Source organism: Anastrepha obliqua, chromosome 4 (genome assembly GCF_027943255.1).
Source record: "Anastrepha obliqua isolate idAnaObli1 chromosome 4, idAnaObli1_1.0, whole genome shotgun sequence".
Classification (NCBI taxonomy): domain Eukaryota; kingdom Metazoa; phylum Arthropoda; class Insecta; order Diptera; family Tephritidae; genus Anastrepha; species Anastrepha obliqua.
The window spans coordinates 127,087,995-127,108,527 of record NC_072895.1 but is presented as its reverse complement, the minus strand read 5'-3'; the positions used below and the strand labels follow the sequence as shown (position 1 = coordinate 127,108,527).

The 20,533-nt window shown below is 37.8% G+C and overlaps 2 protein-coding genes across 2 annotated transcripts; one reads left to right on the top strand and one right to left on the bottom strand.

Annotated features, from left to right (window-relative positions):
- Nucleotides 1-832: 832 nt before the first annotated feature.
- On the bottom strand, nucleotides 833-1,886 carry LOC129245791 (proteasome subunit beta type-5-like). The gene is made up of 2 exons (XM_054884180.1): nucleotides 1,653-1,886; nucleotides 833-1,591 (listed from the first exon to the last, which is right to left on the bottom strand). The coding sequence occupies exons 1-2, from the start codon at nucleotides 1,782-1,784 to the stop codon at nucleotides 905-907; spliced, it is 819 nt and encodes a 272-aa protein (XP_054740155.1). The 5' UTR covers nucleotides 1,785-1,886; the 3' UTR covers nucleotides 833-904.
- Nucleotides 1,887-3,366: 1,480 nt separating this feature from the next.
- Nucleotides 3,367-9,747, top strand: LOC129243994 (Fanconi anemia group I protein homolog). The gene is made up of 16 exons (XM_054881543.1): nucleotides 3,367-3,615; nucleotides 3,688-3,977; nucleotides 4,055-4,222; nucleotides 4,277-4,512; nucleotides 4,575-4,684; nucleotides 4,839-5,292; nucleotides 5,359-5,447; nucleotides 5,501-5,613; nucleotides 5,691-5,956; nucleotides 6,007-6,338; nucleotides 6,759-6,923; nucleotides 7,025-7,203; nucleotides 7,256-7,590; nucleotides 7,652-8,052; nucleotides 8,114-8,502; nucleotides 8,570-9,747. Exons 1-16 carry the CDS (start codon nucleotides 3,466-3,468, stop codon nucleotides 9,558-9,560), a joined length of 4,668 nt encoding a protein of 1,555 aa, XP_054737518.1. The 5' UTR covers nucleotides 3,367-3,465; the 3' UTR covers nucleotides 9,561-9,747.
- Nucleotides 9,748-20,533: the final 10,786 nt, after the last annotated feature.

The following is a 20,533-nucleotide window of genomic DNA, read 5'->3' as shown; positions in this document are numbered from 1 at the left end:
GTGATGAGTTCTTTATTACGCCATTGTCTTGGCAAAACTGATTATAAGTAAGTAGAGTATAAAAGACTAAAGCTAAGTACATAAACACAAAACATGGATCTAAACTTAAATACATAATAAATATATAAAGATTATGCCATGGGTTTGTGTGTGGTCAGTAAGACCGACTCAGCACATTTCGGTCAGAACTCCAACGCTTGCGACATAACGAAACGACTGGCCGTTGCCTTGACCTACATTACTTTGTTTATGTTGCATATGTGGTCGGGTTCAACGACATTGTTTGCGCGCGGGTCGCTCGGTGACTTCATTGCGAGGGAAGTTCGATGACTTGGCTGTTAACTTATATATGTATGTGTGTATATGCGCATATGTATATAAATTCACATATTTGTATTTTCATTTGCCTTCTTCCTGTGGGCATGGTAATGAATCATTTCTCTGTTGAGAATAGATTATAGGAAAAGTAGGAAATGAAAGGGGGTGTTTCGAGAGTAATGTGTCTTGAAAAAGGAAAATCGATGATGGTGCTTCTTAGTGTTGTTGACTTATTAACATCTGATGCACAATCGAAATTGAACATATCTTTCATGAATTTGATATATGTTTCGTCATTTTGCACGTTTGTGTAAATGTAACTTGACCTATTCCATTATCATTCCATTTACCACCTTCTCTATATCTATACAAAATATCTATCATACAAATAAAATTAAAATTTTGTTTTGAAAATTGCAACCATTACATCAGTATTTTCTTATGACGTTGTCACGTTAAACTATCGTCAGTAAACCGACTTTAAAGACAACCTCTTTTTTAATCAAGAAATAAATTTTTGTAGCAACTACATGATGTATTTCTTTATGTTGTATCTTCACAAAGGTAGTTCTGCGGTATGTACAAGTTATTGAATTTTCTCCTCGGCGTATTTATAATGTAGATCTTTGCAATCATCTTCGGATATTTTGATCCACCCATCCTCCTTCAAGTGGTAAACCCGAACAATGCCTCCAGAATATGCGTCCCTGAATGTAGCATGATAAATAGCGCGGCGCCCTAATTCATACGCATCCAGATCTTCTAGGTCGAACTTGTAACCGGAATCAAGAACACCATATGCATATATCGAACCACTTCCAACGGAAAATACATTCCCTGGGGAACGTGATCCTTCCGAATCCACATAATATAGACCTGCACCTTTATCATCATACCCTGCCAACATCATACCCATACTCAAGCCCATGCCCTTGTATTCGTGGGCAATGTTCGCCATGATTTTGCTAGCAGCGGCTACAGATATGTGTTTCTTATTTCGCAGCTCATGCAAACGGCATTCCTTCGCAAGTACGCGGTCCCAGTAAACACAATCAGCAGCACCACCAGCTAATGTGCCTAATAAGTATTTGTTGATTTCTACAATTTTCTTCATTTCTTGTGAACCTATAAATTGGCCTCCAGTTGCGCGAGAATCTACCGCTAATATGACACCACCTTTATATTTGAATCCTAAAGTAGTAGTTCCGTGGTCGTAATCAATCTTAATACCAGTTTTTTCCCCTGCAGTATTCATAGTTTTTATATCGACAGGCTAAGAAGAAAATAGTTAACAGTTTTTATATATTTACGAATGTCAAATCTAGAATACTTACTCCATTCGATGGTGGTGCTAAGAGGCAATATGGATTGTTCAGATTGTAAGTTTGCTCTAGAAACCCCATCGAACTATTGTTTATTTTCATATATGGAGCATTAGCAATGCCTGTTATTTCAGCTAAAGCCATTTTTAATAAAGTAAAAAATAATAGTCGCTTAATTCACTAAAACAAATTGCAGATGACCAGCAAAATTTTTACTTTCATTTACCAATGACAGCGAAAAAGAATTCCTCTTCTTAATATTACCGCTTCTTTAAAGTCACAGTAGAATTTATTTGGTGATGCCACCTTTAAGGTAGTGCAAAAATATGAATAGGAATAATTCATTTTTATATCTACATTATTCCTATCCAATGCGAATTGAGTACTATAGGTGGCGTCTTTCCAAAACAGTTACTTTATTTTTCCCTTACCAATACAAAACCAACAACTAGTGGAGAAATTACATGTTTGGGAAAATGGCTTGGTAATATAGTAATTTGTGAGGTTTAAACTAAACAAATTAATGAAAACGAAGTGCCACGTCTTAAATTATGAAAGCACAAATTAACACAAGGCCTCCAAAAGAAGTTTTTTTGCGTTTTTGTACGAAAGACGCCGTGGCAAGAATGTGCGTGTGTGTATAATTTTTTGTATTTGGTTATCTATATTGCTTTCGCATGCTCTTCCTCTTTAGAAACAAGTAATTACCATTATTTTTTTTTATTCATGGCCTTTGACGACAGCGTGTTTGGAAGACGCTACCTTGTATCTATATCTTTGGAGACGGATGTGGTTCTAAATTGTTACTAATTGTGAACAGTGTTGCCAGTATATTACAATTGTAATAGATCTATTACATTTGTTCTCAGTTTATTACGCTATTTGTTACGACATTTGCTAGTTACTTCGATCCTAAAAAGGCTTTGAGCGGTGAAATACAAAGCATAGCTGTTGATAGCATGACATTTCCTCATTTAGTCGATGATGTCGAGAAATTAGACGCTGAATGGTGTCTATTGCCTGATACGACTGAATGCAAACAGTGGGCGAATGATAACTTCGTTGACTTTTGGACAAAAGTTATTGTTTGTAAAAACTTCATGGATCAGACACTTTTTCCGAATCTTTCTGTTTTAGTGAATGCTCTTACATCTTTACCGCACTCTTCTGCAGCCGCCGAACGAATATTTTCTCAATTAACATTGTTAAAAACGAAACAAAGAAATAGACTACAAATAAAAACAATTGATAGTATATTGCATGCGAAACAACTTTTGCACGATGAGACACATGATGGTAATTGTTATTCATGGAAACCAAGTGCTTCATTGCTTAAAAGAAAACCACTTTACGAATAACTTACTAACGTAGGACAACTATCTAATCAAAAAATTCGATCTCAAAATAATATATAAAACATATATATATATATAAATATATATTTATTTATACATATATTTATGTATGTTCAACGGTTATTAAAAAATATGTAATACTCTAAAAATTCGCTTTAAATAATGTGTTTTGTTTTCATTACATATTTTGATTAAGTTTAACTGTGAATGACGAATACGTATTTAAACCTAAGCGCCTGATAGAACTCTATGAGCCGCCACTTATTGCGCATGTAAAAATTTCAACTTTCTCCGCTAGAGTACACCTTATTACGGAGTACAGCAATCTATTACTTTTTTGATCATCGCTTTAGTACGCTGCTGCGATTGGTTCTGGCAACACTAATTGTGAACCTTTCTAAAATATTAAGCTATTTTGGCGCGCTGCCTATTTTGGCCTGCTATTTTGTTTACTCCAAATTTTTGTAGAAATGTCCGCTATTGAAAAAGTTGATAAATCATCTAATATTCCGCGTTTAGAATCAAATGGAAAATCTGTGGAATTGTTAATTGGTGAATATGGCGAAAAGAAAAATATATTGCAATTGCAGACTTTAATTGAGAAAACTAGCACAACAACGGTAAGTGAATTAAGGAAAAATATTTGAAAACATTTTCTACATTTTGCATTTGCGATGGTATCCTATATACAGTTAGTTGCTATTTTGAAGACAAAGTTGGGTCGAAATGATTGCGTATCCTTTTGGAGTTATCTCCTCGAGGGGCTTAGCTTTGGATATAACAGAGATATGGTTGAAAAACGTTTTGCCTGCGTCAAATGTATGCTCGATGGCCTGCAGGAAGTAGAATTATGCTACAAACAGACTTACGACTTAATAATACGTTTGTGTCATCACCTATCCACATTTCCACCGAAACAGCTAATTGAAATACTGGAAATATGCATCGATGGTATACGCATGGGCGATCGTAAATATATTTGGTAAAGCATGTATCTTTCATATTTGGACAATTAATTATATTTGTATGTATGTACATTTTCGGTTATTATGTATGTAGTTGGAAAAATTTACTACCAGATGTACTGAGTGTACTGGCACATCAGCCGCACATATTACTGAATGGGATCACAATGAGAGGGCAGGAATTTCGTGATAACATAATACGTAGTTTGACAACTATGCGTTGGCCATTGGAAATTGTAACACCGATTGCAGATATGTTCAAGTAAGGCAAATAAATATGCAACATATGTTAATTATTGTACATGAAAGGATATAGGGAACTAGGATTGAAAACTGCTGAAAAGACTATTGTGCTTAACAAATTTGGTGGAGTGCTACAAACTTTAGCGCCTGCTGAATTGCCAGCTTTAGCATTTCAGTTATTCTCGATGTGTTCGACTTGCACCGAGATTATGATATTAGTACTCGCTTTCGAAAAGTATTTCCATCGTTTTTATTATAAGAAATTGTTTGCTGATATGCAAAGTAATTCAACGGACTTCGACAGCATTGGTTTGTCCTACTAAAATTTTCGTACAATTTACATTTACTATACTTTTATTATTATCAATTAGATTACTATTCCGATAAAGAGTTGCGAGAGGCAGAGGAGACGATTTTGCATCATCTGAATTATTGCACACAGTATAAAATAAGCGAAATACAAATGTGCGCTACTCTACGAGTAAGTTTCTTATCTTATGTTTAGTTCAATGATTTGGAGTTTTCTAATTTAATTACTTCCGTTTTCACTATTAGGCTTTGTGAATAAAATATGTTGGAGATATATATTTATAAAAGATTAATGGAAATTTATATGAATGAAATTTAATTTACAGAATTTTAACTCGATGCCTGATATTATACTAACTCCTTTTATGCTAAGCGCCATAATATCCATGACCTCCGCAAACCGTGAACCAGAGTCACAGCGTCTAACCACATCCGTGCTTCTGCATTTTTTACGCGGTGTCATACATAGCAATGAGCATGAGCAAACGATATCAGACTATTCCGTATGGTGTCGAGACACGTTGCAACGCAAACAAGTTGAACTGGATTATGTTTTTACCGTACTTATAGATCAAAATAAGCAGGGACAAGATGTTATAACACCAGGTCTAGTTAGCTTGGCATTTACTTTGCTAAAAGCAAAGGGCAATGCACCATTGAACTCATTGGCTATGAGCTTTCTCACGAAATTTATACGCAAACGTTTCGTGTTCGGGCAGGGAATTGTACAAAAGTTAGCTGAATGGATGGTTGTAGAACAAGATCAGTTTCAATTTGGTGGTAATTATAGCAAAATCATAAGGCTTTAATAGTTCCTAAAATGAAGATGATATTAATCTGATATAGAATGTTTAATGATGCTGAGTGTCGCAGACACATTTACTGTCTCCGAGTGTATAAAGACGATGAAATATGTAATGGATTTATTTTTGTGGGTATGAATATCCAGAACCTTTGTACTATTGTTTCATAATATATTTCTAAACAGATACCAGGTGAACAATCAATGCGCATGATGTCTTTTATTTTACCAATTCTTAAACTTTCGGCATCTGTACGCGACGCATTAATTGAAGTGCTGAGTAAAGTAATTAAGTCAAGGTGGTTAAGAAAACACAATTTTCTTTTTGTAAATAGATACTGATGTAATATATATATATATATATATTATTTTACAGCGATCAGCGCATTCGAGCAGTGGCTGTGTATGGTTTTTGTATGATACTCAAGCAATTGAACAACAGCAATTCTCTGCGATCTCAATCAACAGCTTCCAGTTTCTGCACACAACATAGCATTTCAGGATTCTCATTGATGTCACAGGCGACTGTGGGTAACCGTCATAATTCACATCGTCATTTTGATATGCTAACTCTGGAAATAATTGGAATTCTGCGTAGTTGTTTCACTAATAGTTTAACGACGAAACGAGTGCTCTATGAAAGTATGTGAAAAATAAAGTCATATTTAATTATATCATTTTTTCTGTATTAGATTTACAACGCGCGGTAGAGCTGAATCCTAAACTCGTACCACATGTGCTTCAGTTCATTGATTCGCATTTTCGCTCATTTTTCCGGGCTTCCAATAATATCGGGGACGTTGAGGATATCTATGTGTTGTTTGAAAAAGTTGTGTACGCTGCCACAACAAATTCCTACGAATTACATGTCCAAGATAATCTTGGACTATTGATACAGTTTATAAGCCATTGTTTGGCTCAATTTCAACAGTTCGAAAGTGAATACGATGTAATAGAAATACAACGTTTGCTGCGCTTGGCTGTGAAGAAGGTGATAACTAAGGATCTGCAGTTCGAAGAAAAGGTATTCCCTGTGTCAAAAAAATCAATGAAAATAAATTGTTTGTTTATTTTTGAGATCTCTATATACGGTGGCCGCCGTAGCCGAATGGGTTGGTGCGCGACTACCATTCGGAATTCACAGAGAGAACGTCGGTTCGAATCTCGGTGAAAACACCAAAATTAAGAAAAACATTTTTCTAATAGCGGTCGCCCTTCGGCAGGCAATGACAAACCTCCGAGTGTATTTCTGCCATGAAAAGGCTCCTCATAAAATATCTGCCGTTCGGAGTCGGCTTGAAACTGTAGGTCCCTCCATTTGTGGAACAACATCAAGGCGCACACCACAAATACGAGGAGGAGCTCGGCCAAACACCCAAAAAGGGTGTACGCGCCAATTATATATATATATAATAAATAATTTGTTTGTGCATTGCCATTTCAGAATGATAACTGGACACCTTTAAAATGCGCTTTATTGGAACAACAGATGAATTTTTTAGAAGGCTTGATTGCCTACTCATTGCTCACATCACAACATAACAATGACTCTGTGAAACATATTTTACCATTATTTAAAGCACACTGTAAGCTCAGCGAGATACACAAGGTATGAAGTCTGAAATACTAACAATAGATAAATTACAAAACAATAAATATCATATTTCAATTGCGGTAAATACGTACTTTCAATTTGATTATGCTTTGTAGTTATATGTTAGTTTCTCCAGAAAACAGTTACAAAAAAAGAATAGGCATGATAAAGTGGATGGCTCTTCTTTGAAAAACATAACTGTTAATGGTGTGGTAATAAAGAAGTTTCACACAAATTGCGTTGAAAATATTTGGGATTTGTCCGTCGTGGAAAAACTTCTCCGAGTTCTACATGAGTAAGTGAAGCTTTATCAAAATAGTAGTACATTATAAAGATTTGCCTTATAGAGACACTGTGCCCTTTGTCGCAAGCCAATATACTGCGCCCCTTCGCTCCAATGTAGAATTTGTCCGTTATGTTCTTGGAATAGCGGAGCAAAAGGTGGAAGCTCTGCGTAATGAGTCTGAATATAAACAATTATCACACAGCAGACGCACCTTGAAGTATCTCACAGACATAACAAAAGTGGTATATGAACGCTGTATACTTCGTTTGCCAGGAGTGTGGGCTGATTTTGACGAAAAGACAGCTGCTTTAGGAGCCGAGTGTTTTCAGCAATGTTTGCAAACTGCAAATGCAATTTATAAGAAAAAATTTGCTGATGTATTTTTGAAAGGATTTGGTTCGTTTTACGTTTACTATTTAATGCAAGATTTATATTTATTTGTTTTTTACTGTCAAAGATTTCCATACAATCAATCACTGTAAGCAATCCCCAGCAATACTGCATGACATAATTGATGAATTCATGGAGAGCGAGCAGCGGCATGATTCATCTAATTCATGCAAAGGCGCAAGTGATTCTGAAAACGATGATCGACAGAGAATATTACAAGCCTTAATGCAGTGTCTTGAAGTTCTTTACGATAATCTTTCTTTCGAGGATCGCCTAACTACGGAGTCGTATTCGTGGCTACTTAAATTCTGCAAGTGCTATGAGGTGAAGTCTAAGAATTTGGGTTTAGTACACAAACTGCTATTCAAACAGCGACAGAAAACACATTCCGGCGCATTCTTCAACACAATAGCAATGCAATTGTATAATATTTGGGGCTGCGTCGCTGATGATTTATACGAGAGGGATGTGAGTAAATATAAAAAATGGTGATATTTTTTAATAATTCTTTAATTTTTGCGTTGTTTAGTGTCCCCCCGCCTTTGTTCTAAAGTCTTTGACTGTGGAAAGCGTTGAATCATATTTCTCGTATTTGTGTCAAGCTTTACGCAAGCAAATAGATGACGTAGATTACTTTATCCTAAAGGCAAACAACTTAAACTTTAAATATCGCATTGTAACCGAAGATGAGCGAGATATATGTCTTAGTCAACTGCGTTCTATGGAGCGTTCCATATGTTCGCAGCTGGTTCATATCTCAAATGCCTTGATACATTTGGCGAATGTCTGTATTCCTTTGGGCACGACCATGGATCAATTATTGAAACTCCTAATACAACACTATATTTGCCTCAAGAATCTTACTAAACACTTTTTAATTTGCGTTGGATCATCGCAAGTTTGCATGCAATCGACTAAGTGAGTATATACTGCTAGCTACCATATTTTTAACACTATATAAACTGTGCCTAATTCATATTTTTAGGTTCGAATATTTGTTGCGTTCCGTTGGCAAATCACTTCCCACAAACATTTACGCGCTCGTCTCGTACATTGAAGCAAATGTTATAGATAAAGAGCAGCCACAAGGTAAACATTCAAATCCAAAAGCCGAGAGTGCTAAAATTTTGAGAGAGACGAAACTCATACCAAAAGTAATATTGCATCTAGAAACCTTCCATCGTTTTACTATCGTTCTGTCAAAGAAGACAAATAGCGGTATAGCCCATTTCTTGCATCAGGGCACTGTCCATGATTTTCGCTTTCACACACATGCTTTAAAAGCGGCTGTAGAGCGCTCATTTTCGCATACCAGTGAAATTTCCGTAGATCCCAGTGTTGAGAGCATTAATCAAGAAATTGTTGAGGACGATCTACCAGAGGACAAACAAGCCGAATCTTCGCCGAATGAAAGCGACAAAGAGTGCATGAAGCGTGATCGTATTACTCGCAGACGTAATGAGTATAAGAACAGCAAGAGTGATATCTACGATAGCGCTGCCGAAGTGTGCGATGATAGAAGGGAATGCGATGACACATTATGCAAGGCAAGATCCTTATCAACTTCAAAACAAATTTCAAATCGTTTAACGAAAACACAAAAACCGTTAAAACGTAAACTTCGCAGTTGTGAAAATGACAATTATGGAGATTGTAGCAATGTTGATGATACGAACAGTAGACAATCGGCGGATATAGTTCAGCCCAGTCCACGAGTGCGTGGAGTGCTGAGATATCACCCGTCGCAAGATGACGGTGATAGTGAAGCATGCTCTTCTCCAACACCGGACCACGCAGAAATCTTAGAGCATGAGAGCAATCAGGAATCAGCCTCACAGCTGTTTAAAAATTTGACAAAAATTAATAAGAAAGCCCAAAAGCGCACACTCAAGGAAATTGATGACATTGACGGCTCAAATGTAGGCCCCAAAGTGGCCTCAAAAAAAAGACGTCGACGCGCGTCAATTAAGAAGTAGCAATTCCAGCGTTTTATTGGCGGTTTACTCCAAACCCAAACGTGGTTTTATTATTGAACTTAATTTCGTCACAACTTGTATTATAAAAATATTAATGGTTGCTATCAGTGTTGGACAAATTTTAATAGTAAGGACAATAAAAACTAATAATTGATAACTGCAATTGTGGATAATTGCAAATTAACAATTCATCAATTAATAACAATTTATTGTTGTGGCAGCATTTACGAATTAATCAATTGTTAATTTTTATTTGCTGCAGTTAACAATTAATTACGGGTGAATCCTTGGGTAGCACACAATTAGAAATTGTTGCTCGCCGAGTATTTTGTTGTGCTCCTTGACCGGGAGCATGGAACCCTCGTTGTGAAGGTGTTGCAGGAAGGACATCAGGAGGCAACCCGTGGCTGTCCTGTTTGAAGTATTTTGACATGTCTAATGCGTTGTCCACTGCGTATCACTGGTGCCAGACGAACGCAGCATAATTCAGCTTTTGCTTTTTAGATGGCTTCCTGAACCTCATCGGAGATGTGTAAGTGGCCCATGATTGTTTGGTAATTTGTGTAGCTCGACGAGAGGTTGCAAAACGAATTGCCGGCTAAAAAAGCTCGCGCAGCTCTTTGGGTCCGACGTAGTGCAACGACTAAAGGTGATTATCACCTTGTCGTTGTGTTAAGTTGGATTTGATAGGGACTTTACAGTGGATCAGAGCTGACTCACGCCAGAGGTGAAATTGCAGGTCCTCAAATGCTCCTCCCATGTGGTCTGCTTGTGCTGGATGACCAGTTGCCGCATCTCCAAATTGAGATTCCTTATTCGGGGATCCCCGAGATGTGCCTGGCGTAAGTGGTCACCCTCGTTTGCTAAAACGGCTGCTTCGGTTGGGGAATCCTTCCAGCTGGAGTGACGCGAGATGTAGCATTATTGATTACCTTATGGAATACACGTTCGCCTACGCGCACATCGATGGGGATGGTAAGATAGGTGAAGATGTTCACGGTGAATTCGGGGAAACCGACGCAGGATCGGTGTTTTGTAGAAACAAAGTGGGGAGGTTTCTCAATCGAGACGATAATAAACAAATCGTCTGATGCCAGTGATAGCAAACGTCGCCAGGTTACACTATTGGGTCGGGCGAGCTGCTTCAGTTACTCACTATCCTGGTGGGGCCGTTGTTGTTGTTGTTGTTGTAGCGGTACCTTTGCCCTATCAGTGTAGCTTAATCACCGGTCGTCTTCGTCTAGCTCATCTTACGGTAGGCCCAGGAAACTAGTTGTTTTGACGAGTGGGGCTCAGAGGGAGAGGGGTGTTAGATGAGTGGGTTTAATAGGGCATGTGAAAAGGTGGTTAGTGTCGTCCTTCCACATGCTGGATATATGTTTGGTATGTCGGGTTCGATTTTGGATAAGTGGGAGTTTAATCTGCCACAATATCCAGAACGTAATTGTGCCAAGGTTACGCGGGACCCTCGGGTAAGTTGGAGCTCTTCGTCTGCGATTGGTGGTGGTTGGACTCCGATAACGGTATTCGGGGGTCGGGAGCTTAAGAAGGTGGTGAGAGTCTCCCGATGAATGTCGTTTATGGCCTGTTTGTACACTGTCCAATCCAGTCGGTGTCTGTTTGTTTTACCTGAGATCTCGTCCGCGTAGTTGACGAAATGCCTCCTGATGTGCCTGGGAGGTGGCTTAGACTCGAACAGGTGTCTGCATGGGTGAGGCCTGCTTACTGAGCAATTTGTTATGCTCCTTAACAGGCAGCATTTGGGCTTCATTATGTAGGTGTTGTATAGGTGACATCAGAAGACATCCTGTCACAGTCCTTAATGCAGTGTTTTGGCAGGTCTGGAGCTTCGTCCACTGCGAATCATTGGTTTCAGGCGACCAGGCAGGCGCAGAATAGTTTAGAACCGGTCGGCATATTGCTTTAAAAGTCGACAGCAACATTTCCTTGTCTTTGCCGGCGGGCCACTAGTTGCGATTCTGTACTTTAGTTGCAATAGCGGTTGTTAACGCTGAGAAGGAGAGCAAGCTGCCAAAGGTAAATCCCAATATTTTGGGGTTGTTAACCGTCGGAATTTGTGTATCATCGACTTTCACCTTGAGTTGTACCTTTGTCCAGGTGGCGAAAAGGGTCGCGTTGATTTAGTGGGGGGGAGTTGTAAATTACTCGCAGTGAAGAAGCGAGAAGCGCTGGCGAGGTAGTCGTTAACCTTGGAGCATAGGCCATCAATGTCTTCTAGTAGCGTGGCGTTGCTGACTGTATCGAAAGCCTTTTTTAAATCCAAAGCTACTAGGACAGTCCTCTCGCAGGGGCGGTTTTGGTAGAGGCCGCGGTTGTGCTTCGTCGACAGGGACCTTACGGTGGACCAGAGATTGCACACACCCGAGGTGAAGTTGCAGGACTTCAAACGCTCTTCCCATTTGTTCCGCTTGCGTCGGGTTACCAGTTGCCGTATCTCGGAATTGAGATCCTTTATCCGAGGATCCCCTGGATGGGCCTGGCGTAGGCGATGACGCTCGTTCGCCAGAACAGCTGCTTCAGCTGGGAAATTGGGACGTATGTCCTGGATCCTTCCAGCGGGTAAGAAGCGAGCAGCGGCAGCTGTGATCGCCTTGCGGAATGCACGTTCGCCTGCGCGCACATCGGTGGGAATGGGGAGAGCGGCGAAGATGTCTTCAGTAAATTTCGCGAATCTGGTCCAATCAGCTTTGTTGAAGTTGATGTATGACCGGTGATCCGCGGAAACAAAGTCGGCAGGTTTCTCGATCGAGATGATAATGGGCAAGTGGTCTGATGCAAGCGATAGCATAGGTCGCCAGGTTATGCTATTTATCAGACCTGCGCTAGCAATTGTGATGTCGAGCGAGCTGCTGCAATTGCCCACTACCCTGGTGGGGGCGTCGTCGTTTACAGTAAATGTCGAGTTATCTATCTGCTCCGCCAATAGCTGTCTCCTACGATCATTTGGGAGGCTTGAATGCCAAAGATCGTGATGCGCATTAAAGTCACCTACTACCAATCGGTTTTCACCCAATATCAGGGTGATATCCTGCCGGGCAGCAGGTGACAGGGGGGTGTGTAAATATTATGACCCCTATTATGAGTTAGATTCGATCTTCGATATTCGTTGGTTGTCGAAGATCGAAAATCGAATGTCAATTTGGTATTATGAGCGGTGCAGCCCTGTCGAAATTTTCGTTGAATACCGAATTTAGAGTCGAATGTAATTTTGCTTTCGATTGTGTTGTGTATTGTGGGTAAACTTGTTAAAATGTAAGTTGTTTGCGATTATTTATGGTTTTATAGTAACCAAATAATAAATATATACTAATTTTGTTAATTCTATGCAGGTCGAAAGTCGTGAGTACCAAACAGCAATTAGAAAGGCTAATTTCATTAATGGAAGAGAATCCACAATTCGCAAAAGGGATTACACCAAAGTTCAGTTAGAACGGCAGCAAAATGGATTAAGGTGATGTTTATAGAAATACATTTTTATTTTGCCTTGGTAGGTATGGGCTGAAATACGTAAAGGAACTGAAATACATATTTTTTTCGAATGACGAATAATTGAATAAAGAAAATTTATAACAAAAATAAAACAGAAACTGTGGCGTAAAGGTTTCTGTTTAATACTTTTTAGATTTTTCTATAATATTCAAGAGATTTCATCTCTTATGCTGTATTTGCTATAAAAGTGTGCATTTCTTTGTTGTAGATCAGCCTCTGTACTACTAAATTGTATCCATCTTTGGCAAATATAATTTTCCAGGACATCTATTATTTCCGATAGCACAACAGACACAGTGGGTTGAGCAAGTCCTAGCATACCTTCATTACCAATACTCAATTGGTACAATCCCTGATCATAAAATCGCAGAACTGTGGCTAGCTTTAAAATATTTGGAATGGATTTGGCTCGGGTGCACGCTGCAACTGGTTTTCTGTACTGGACAGTAGGTTCATAAACGCCTCTGTAAGGAAATTTCTGTAATATTAAGTACGTCAACACATTCTGAAAATTCTAAACGTACTCAGTGGAAGCCATTTCTAAGGGGTTGGATGCGCCCCTCAACTGTTTTCTACTTCTAGCTAGTTCCGCTAATCTTTCATCGTCCGATAAATCGTCGAACCACAACTCCGTTGTACTCATTCTCACAAAAAATACTTTTTTTAACTTTTAAAAATGTTGTTAGCAAAGAATTTCAACACAATCGGTTTTTCTTTTATTTTGATTTGCTGTATCAGCTGAGAAAAAATTATCTATTGTAAATGCGTCGAGCGATCGAAATTCACAATAGTCCTATTCTTCAACGAATGAGCACCATAATACCAAATGAAAATTCGTTCGATCAGCACTTTCGACTACAGTCGAAGATCGAATGTTGCTCATAATAAGGGCCTATATGTTTCGAGCTCGGCATCACCTGACCGGACAGCTATCCCTTGACATTCTAAGGTGGTGTCCCTGCGGTCGATGCCTTCATCGATAAGACGATACTGCACTGTATGGTGGATTATGAACGCTAAGTCTTCACCGTGGTCTCGCTCGCGCTGCTTTCGGTGCACGTTGTAGCCGTCCCTGGTGATCAGGGGGAGCTAGCGTGCCGTTTTGTCTCTTGGACCGCAGCTATCTTGATACCATGTCGGCTCATAAAGTCGACTATTTCGTCTAGTAAGTCCGTTGCAGTTTAGTTGTAGGAGTTTAAAACTCCTCGGGAGTGTGGTGTTGTCTGCGTTGGTCCTGCTGTGCGTTCCGCAAGAGTTGTTGTGGCCTGACGTTGACGGACGGTCGCGCCGCTAAGAGCGGTTGCGGGTGCAGAGCTCTGCAGCAGGGGGCCACGAAGTCGCGTGCCCACTCACGGCTGGTGCGCAGGCCAGAGCACCTCCGAAAGTGGCACCAGCCATTGCAAGTATTGCATTGCAGTCTTGTTGCGTAGAACCGGCTGTCATGGGAATGGGTGCGTCGGGGAAAGTTCGGCTTATTTCTGCCCCTGAAATATCGAAGTCAGACTCCTAGTTAGAAAAAACAATGGCCCTTATTATGAGCAACATTCGATCTTCGACTGTAGTCGAAAGTGCTGATCGAACGAATTTTCATTTGGTATTATGGTGCTCATTCGTTGAAGAATAGGACTATTGTGAATTTCGATCGCTCGACGCATTTACAATAGATAATTTTTCTCAGCTGATACAGCAAATCAAAGTAAAAGAAAAACCGATTGTGTTGAAATTCTTTGCTAACAACAATTTTAAAAGTCAAAAAAAGTATTTTTTGTGAAAATGAGTACAACGGAGTTGTGGTTCGACGATTCATCGCTCGATGAAAGATTAGTGGAACTAGCTAGATGTAGAAAACAGCTGAGGGGCGCATCCAACCCCCTTGAAATGGCTTCCACTGAGTAAGTTTAGAGTTTTCAAAATGTGTTGACGTACTTAATATTACAGAAATTTGCTTACAGATTTTTAAAGAACTTTAGATTATCTAAAGAGGCGTTTGTGAACCTACTGTCCAGTACAGAAAACCAGTTGCAGCAGTGCACCCGAGCCAAATCCTTTCTAAATATGTTAAAGCTAGCCACAGTTCTGCGATTTTGTGCTCAGGGATCGTACCAATTGAGTATTGGTAATGAAGGTATGCTAGGACTTGCTCAACCCACTGTGTAGGATGATGCTGAAGATATTGAAGTGGAGCAAAATAACGGAGAAGCAGGAAACATAAGAAATGAAATTCTTAGAATATTATAGAAAAATCTAAAAAGTATTAAATAGAAACCTGTACGCCACAGTTTCTGTTTTAATTTTGGTATAAATTTTCTTTATTCAATTATTCGTCATTCGAAAAAAATATGTATTTCAGTTTCTCTACGTATTTCAGCCCATACCTGCCAAGGGAAAATAAAAATGTATTTCTATGAACATCACAAAAAAAACCATTATTAAGCTTAATCCATTTTGCTGCCGTTCTAACTGGTGGTCCCAAGCAATTCAGCTCCGTTGTAAATTCCTCCCATTTTTTGCTGCTTGTACTTTGGTGGAAATCCCTTTTCCATTAATGCAACTAGCCTTTCTAATTGCTGTTTGGTACTCACGACTTTCGACCTGCATAATATTAACAAAATTAGTATATATTTATTATTTGGTTACTATAAAACAATAAATAATCGCAAACAACTTACATTTTAGCAAGTTTTCCCACAATACGCTACACAATCGAAAGCAAAATTGCATTCGACTCTAAATTCGGTATACAACGAAAATTTGGATAGGGTTGCACCGCTCATAATACCAAATTGACATTCGATTTTCGATCTTCGACAACCAACGAATATCGAAGATCGAATGCAACTCATAGGCCCCTATTATGAGTTACATTCGATCTTCGATATTCGTTGGTTGTCGAAGATCGAAAATCGAATGTCAATTTGGTATTATGAGCGGTGCAACCCTATCGAAATTTTCGTTGTATACCGAATTTAGAATCGAATGCAATTTTGCTTTCGATTGTGTAGCGTATTGTGGGAAAACTTGTTAAAATGTAAGTTGTTTGCGATTATTTATTGTTTTATAGTAACCAAATAATAAATATATACTAATTTTGTTAATATTATGCAACGGAGCTGAATTGCTTGGGACCACCAGTTAGACGGCAGCAAAATGGATTAAGGTTAATAATGGTTTTTTTTTTTGTGATGTTTATAGAAATACATTTTTATTTTCCCTTGGCAGGTATGGGCTGAAATACGTAGAGGGACTGAAATACATATTTTTTTCGAATGACGAATAATTGAATAAAGAAAATTTAAAACAAAAATAAAACAGAAACAGTGGCGTAAAGGTCTCTATTTAATACTTTTTAGATTTTTCTATAATATTCTAAGAATTTCATTTCTTATGTTTTCTGCTTCTCCGTTATTTGACTCCTGTTCAATGTCTTCAGCATCATCGTTGAGGGTCTCATCGGATAACTCTTCATCCGGAAGTTGAACATTATAAAACAAGCAAATGTTGTGCAAAGTTGCACACACATTAATAATTTGTGTTGCTTTTTTTGGAGAATAGTGAAGAGCTCTTGGCTCGGGTGCACTGCTGCAACTGGTTTTCTGTACTGGACAGTAGGTTCATAAACGCCTCTTTAGATAATCTAAAGTTCTTTAAAAAACCGTAAGGAAATTTCTGTAATATTAAGTACGTCAACACATTTTGAAAATACTAAACTTACTCAGTGGAAGCCATTTCAAGGGGGTTGGATGCACCCCTCAGCTGTTTTCTACATCTAGCTAGTTCCACTAATCTTTCATTGTCCGATGAATCGTCGAACCACAACTCCGTTGGACTCATTTTCACAAAAAATACTTTTATTAACTTTTAAAAATAATGTTAGCAAAGAATTTCAACACAATCGGTTTTTCTTTTATTTTGATTTGCTGTATCAGCTGAGAAAAAATTATCTATTGTAAATGCGTCGAGCGATCGAAATTCACAATAGTCCTATTCTTCAACGAATGAGCACCATAATACCAAATGAAAATTCGTTCGATCAGCACTTTCGACTACAGTCGAAGATCGAATGTTGCTCATAATAGGGGCCATAATAGGGGCCAATATTTTCTAAATTACTTTTTTAGTTAGTAGGCCAGTTGATTGAAGAATTAATTGTTAAACGACCTACACTGCTCCTCATAATTTATTTTAGTTTTTTTTTTTTTAATTGTTTAATGTAACCTAGATATTGACCCCTATTATGAGCAACATTCGATCTTCGACTGTAGTCGAAAGTGCTGATCGAACGAATTTTCATTTGGTATTATGGTGCTCATTCGTTGAAGAATAGGACTATTGTGAATTTCGATCGCTCGACGCATTTACAATAGATAATTTTTCTCAGCTGATACAGCAAATCAAAATAAAAGAAAAACCGATTATTTTGAAATTCTTTGCTAACATTATTTTTAAAAGTTAAAAAAAGTATTTTTTGTGAAAATGAGTACGACGGAGTTGTGGTTCGACGATTCATCGGACGATGAAAGATTAGTGGAACTAGCTAGAAGTAGAAAACAGTTGAGCGACGCATCCAACCCCCTAGAAATGGCTTCCACTGATTAAATTTAGAATTTTCATAATGTGTTGACGTACTTAATATTACAGAAATTTCCTTGCAGATTTTTAAAGAACCTTAGATTATCTAAAGAGGTGTTGGTGAACCTACTGTCCAGTACAGAAAACCAGTTGCAGCAGTGCACCCGAGCCAAATCCATTCCAAATATTTTAAAGCTAGACACAGTTCTGCGATTTTGTGCTCAGGGATCGTACCAATTGAGTATGGGTAATGAAGGTATGCTAGGACTTGCTGAACCCATTGTGTGCGATGATGCTGAAGATATTGAAGTGGAGTCAAATAACGGAGAAGTAGAAAACATAAGAAATGAAATTTTGAGAATATTATAGAAAAATCTAAAAAGTATTAAATAGAAACCTTTACGCCACAGTTTCTGTTTTATTTTCGTTATTCAATTATTCGTCATTCGAACTGTATTTCAGTTCCTCTACGTATTTCAGCCCATACCTGCCAAGGGAAAATAAAAATGTATTTCTATAAACATCACACAAAAAAAACCATTATTAAGCTTAAACCATTTTGCTGCCGTTCTCACTGGTGGTCCCAAGCAATTCAGCTCGGTTGTAAATTCCTCCCATTTTTTTGCTGCTTGAACTTTGGTGCAAATCCCTTTTGCGAATTGTGGATTCGCCTTTCTAATTGTTGTTTGGTACTCACGACTTTCGACCTGCATAAAATTAACAAAATTAGTACATATTTATTACATGGTTACTATAAAACCATAAATAATCGCAAACAACTTACATTTTAACAAGTTTTCCCACAATACGTTACACAATCGAAAGCAAAATTGCATTCGACTCTAAATTCGTTATGCAACGAAAATTTCGACAGCATTGCACCGCTCATAATACCAAATTGACATTCGATTTTCGATTTTCGACAACCAACGAATATCGAAGATCGAATCTAACTCATAATGGGGGCCATTGTGTTTCTTATATGAATTTTTCTTTTCTGATATTTTAATTATCGATGGTATTAACTTATAGACAAACTTATTAGTCAATTGGTTTTTTGGTTCAGTATCATAAGAACCAGCATATGGAACAACATCAAGACGCACGCCACTAATAGGAGGAAGAGCTCAGCCCAACACCCAAAAAAGGGTGTAAGCGCCAATTATATATATATATATATATATATATATATATATATATATATATATATATATATATATTATAGGAGCATATATGTAGGTATAACATTGTGATTTTAATACCTGATCTCTCACGCAACGTAAATGTGAGAGTTTGTCTGACACAATTAAACAACCCCTTGTCCTCACTTTACTATTTAATGATTACTCTAACTTTGGGTACATTCAATGATCTCTCATTCTTTTTCTGTTCTCGATTGTTTTGTTTCTGTGAACGCGTACACATTTTATGGTAGTTCAAAAACTTAATTAGATGAACGCTTGTATAACTTTTCTGACTTTCGCAGTTTGCCGTTTGTTTTATTGCACTTGACCTAAAGTAATTTGGTGAATTTTGATAAATCTGCCAAAGTACCTAAGCTTCCCTTTTAATAAAAAATGTGCATATCAAGAAGAGTGTTTGGTTAAAAATGAATACCTGCCGACTTGGAAGTTAACACACCATTTGGGGAGCGCAGTTATCCTCGCCCCCAAGTTTTTTGATAACCTGCAACAGCGAAAGCTGTGAATGATAGCAATTTGAGAAGTTTTGCGGCTTTTCATAGATTTTTTGATGAGTACGTGTTGCGTTTTTATGACTTGAAACTCATTTCGCCATTATTTGGTCAAGAGTAGGAGAAGAGCACTTCCGTTATTACTTGCCTTGAATCAATTACTTTATATGTACAAAGTACATGACGTTTACACTCGAAAGTAATTTAAAAAATTTCTTAAATTATAAACTTCGAGATGTGCACTTATGTAGCTAGTCAATCTGTAAGGATCCAAATGTAGCGAAAAACGTTCCTTGTTTCAGCTGAATGGAATCGGAATGTATCATACATACATAGGTCATATATTATGGTATGTACATATGTATATAAGCAGAGAGGACTAGATGTAGCCACGTTCGTCCGTCCACCTTTACAAGCAATTGAGATCGCCGAAACTACTTTTGGTGTAAGGAAAGTGCTATCTAAAATGTTCAAAATCATCAATAACGCTTAACTTTCATTATCGATAATTTAAACACAGGCAAGTCGTATTTCAGTAAGTAACAAAGAAGCATTGCTCAAATTTGGTATGCAATTTTAAAATTCGCATGATATTTGGTTTCTTTTGATAATAGAACTAATAAAATCATAAGCAAATTCGGTAAACAAATTTAAAGTTAGAGCATAATATATATATATATATATATATGAGTGAGTATATACTATATATATATATATATAATATATATATATAATATATATTTATATATATATATAATTTATATACATTTATTATATAAATTATTTATTATATAACATATAATTTGTTTAATGCTTTTCCGGTTCTTAAAATTAACTATGAGCTTATACTCAAAATTTGGAATGAAATGTATGGGAGGCCAATATTCGCGCCATTATATCAAGAGCTCGTTTTTTTGAAATAAACAGTGTTCTTCGGTTTGCTGATAAAGATAATGGTAGGTCTTTGAGGCCCGCATCGAACGATTCTTTGGGCCAGCATCGAACGAATCCAATTTACTAGCACCCGGTCTACGCCGTGTCTACTAGCAGAGTTACACATAGGTACTGTCAAAAGTCGCATTATCAAACGCCCCCTCTATGTATAAAAAGATGCCCATACCTTCCTTCAGCATGGCAGGATATATGCCATCTGGTCCGGGCGACTTGTAGCCGCCAAAAGATTTGATGGCCAAACTGTTGA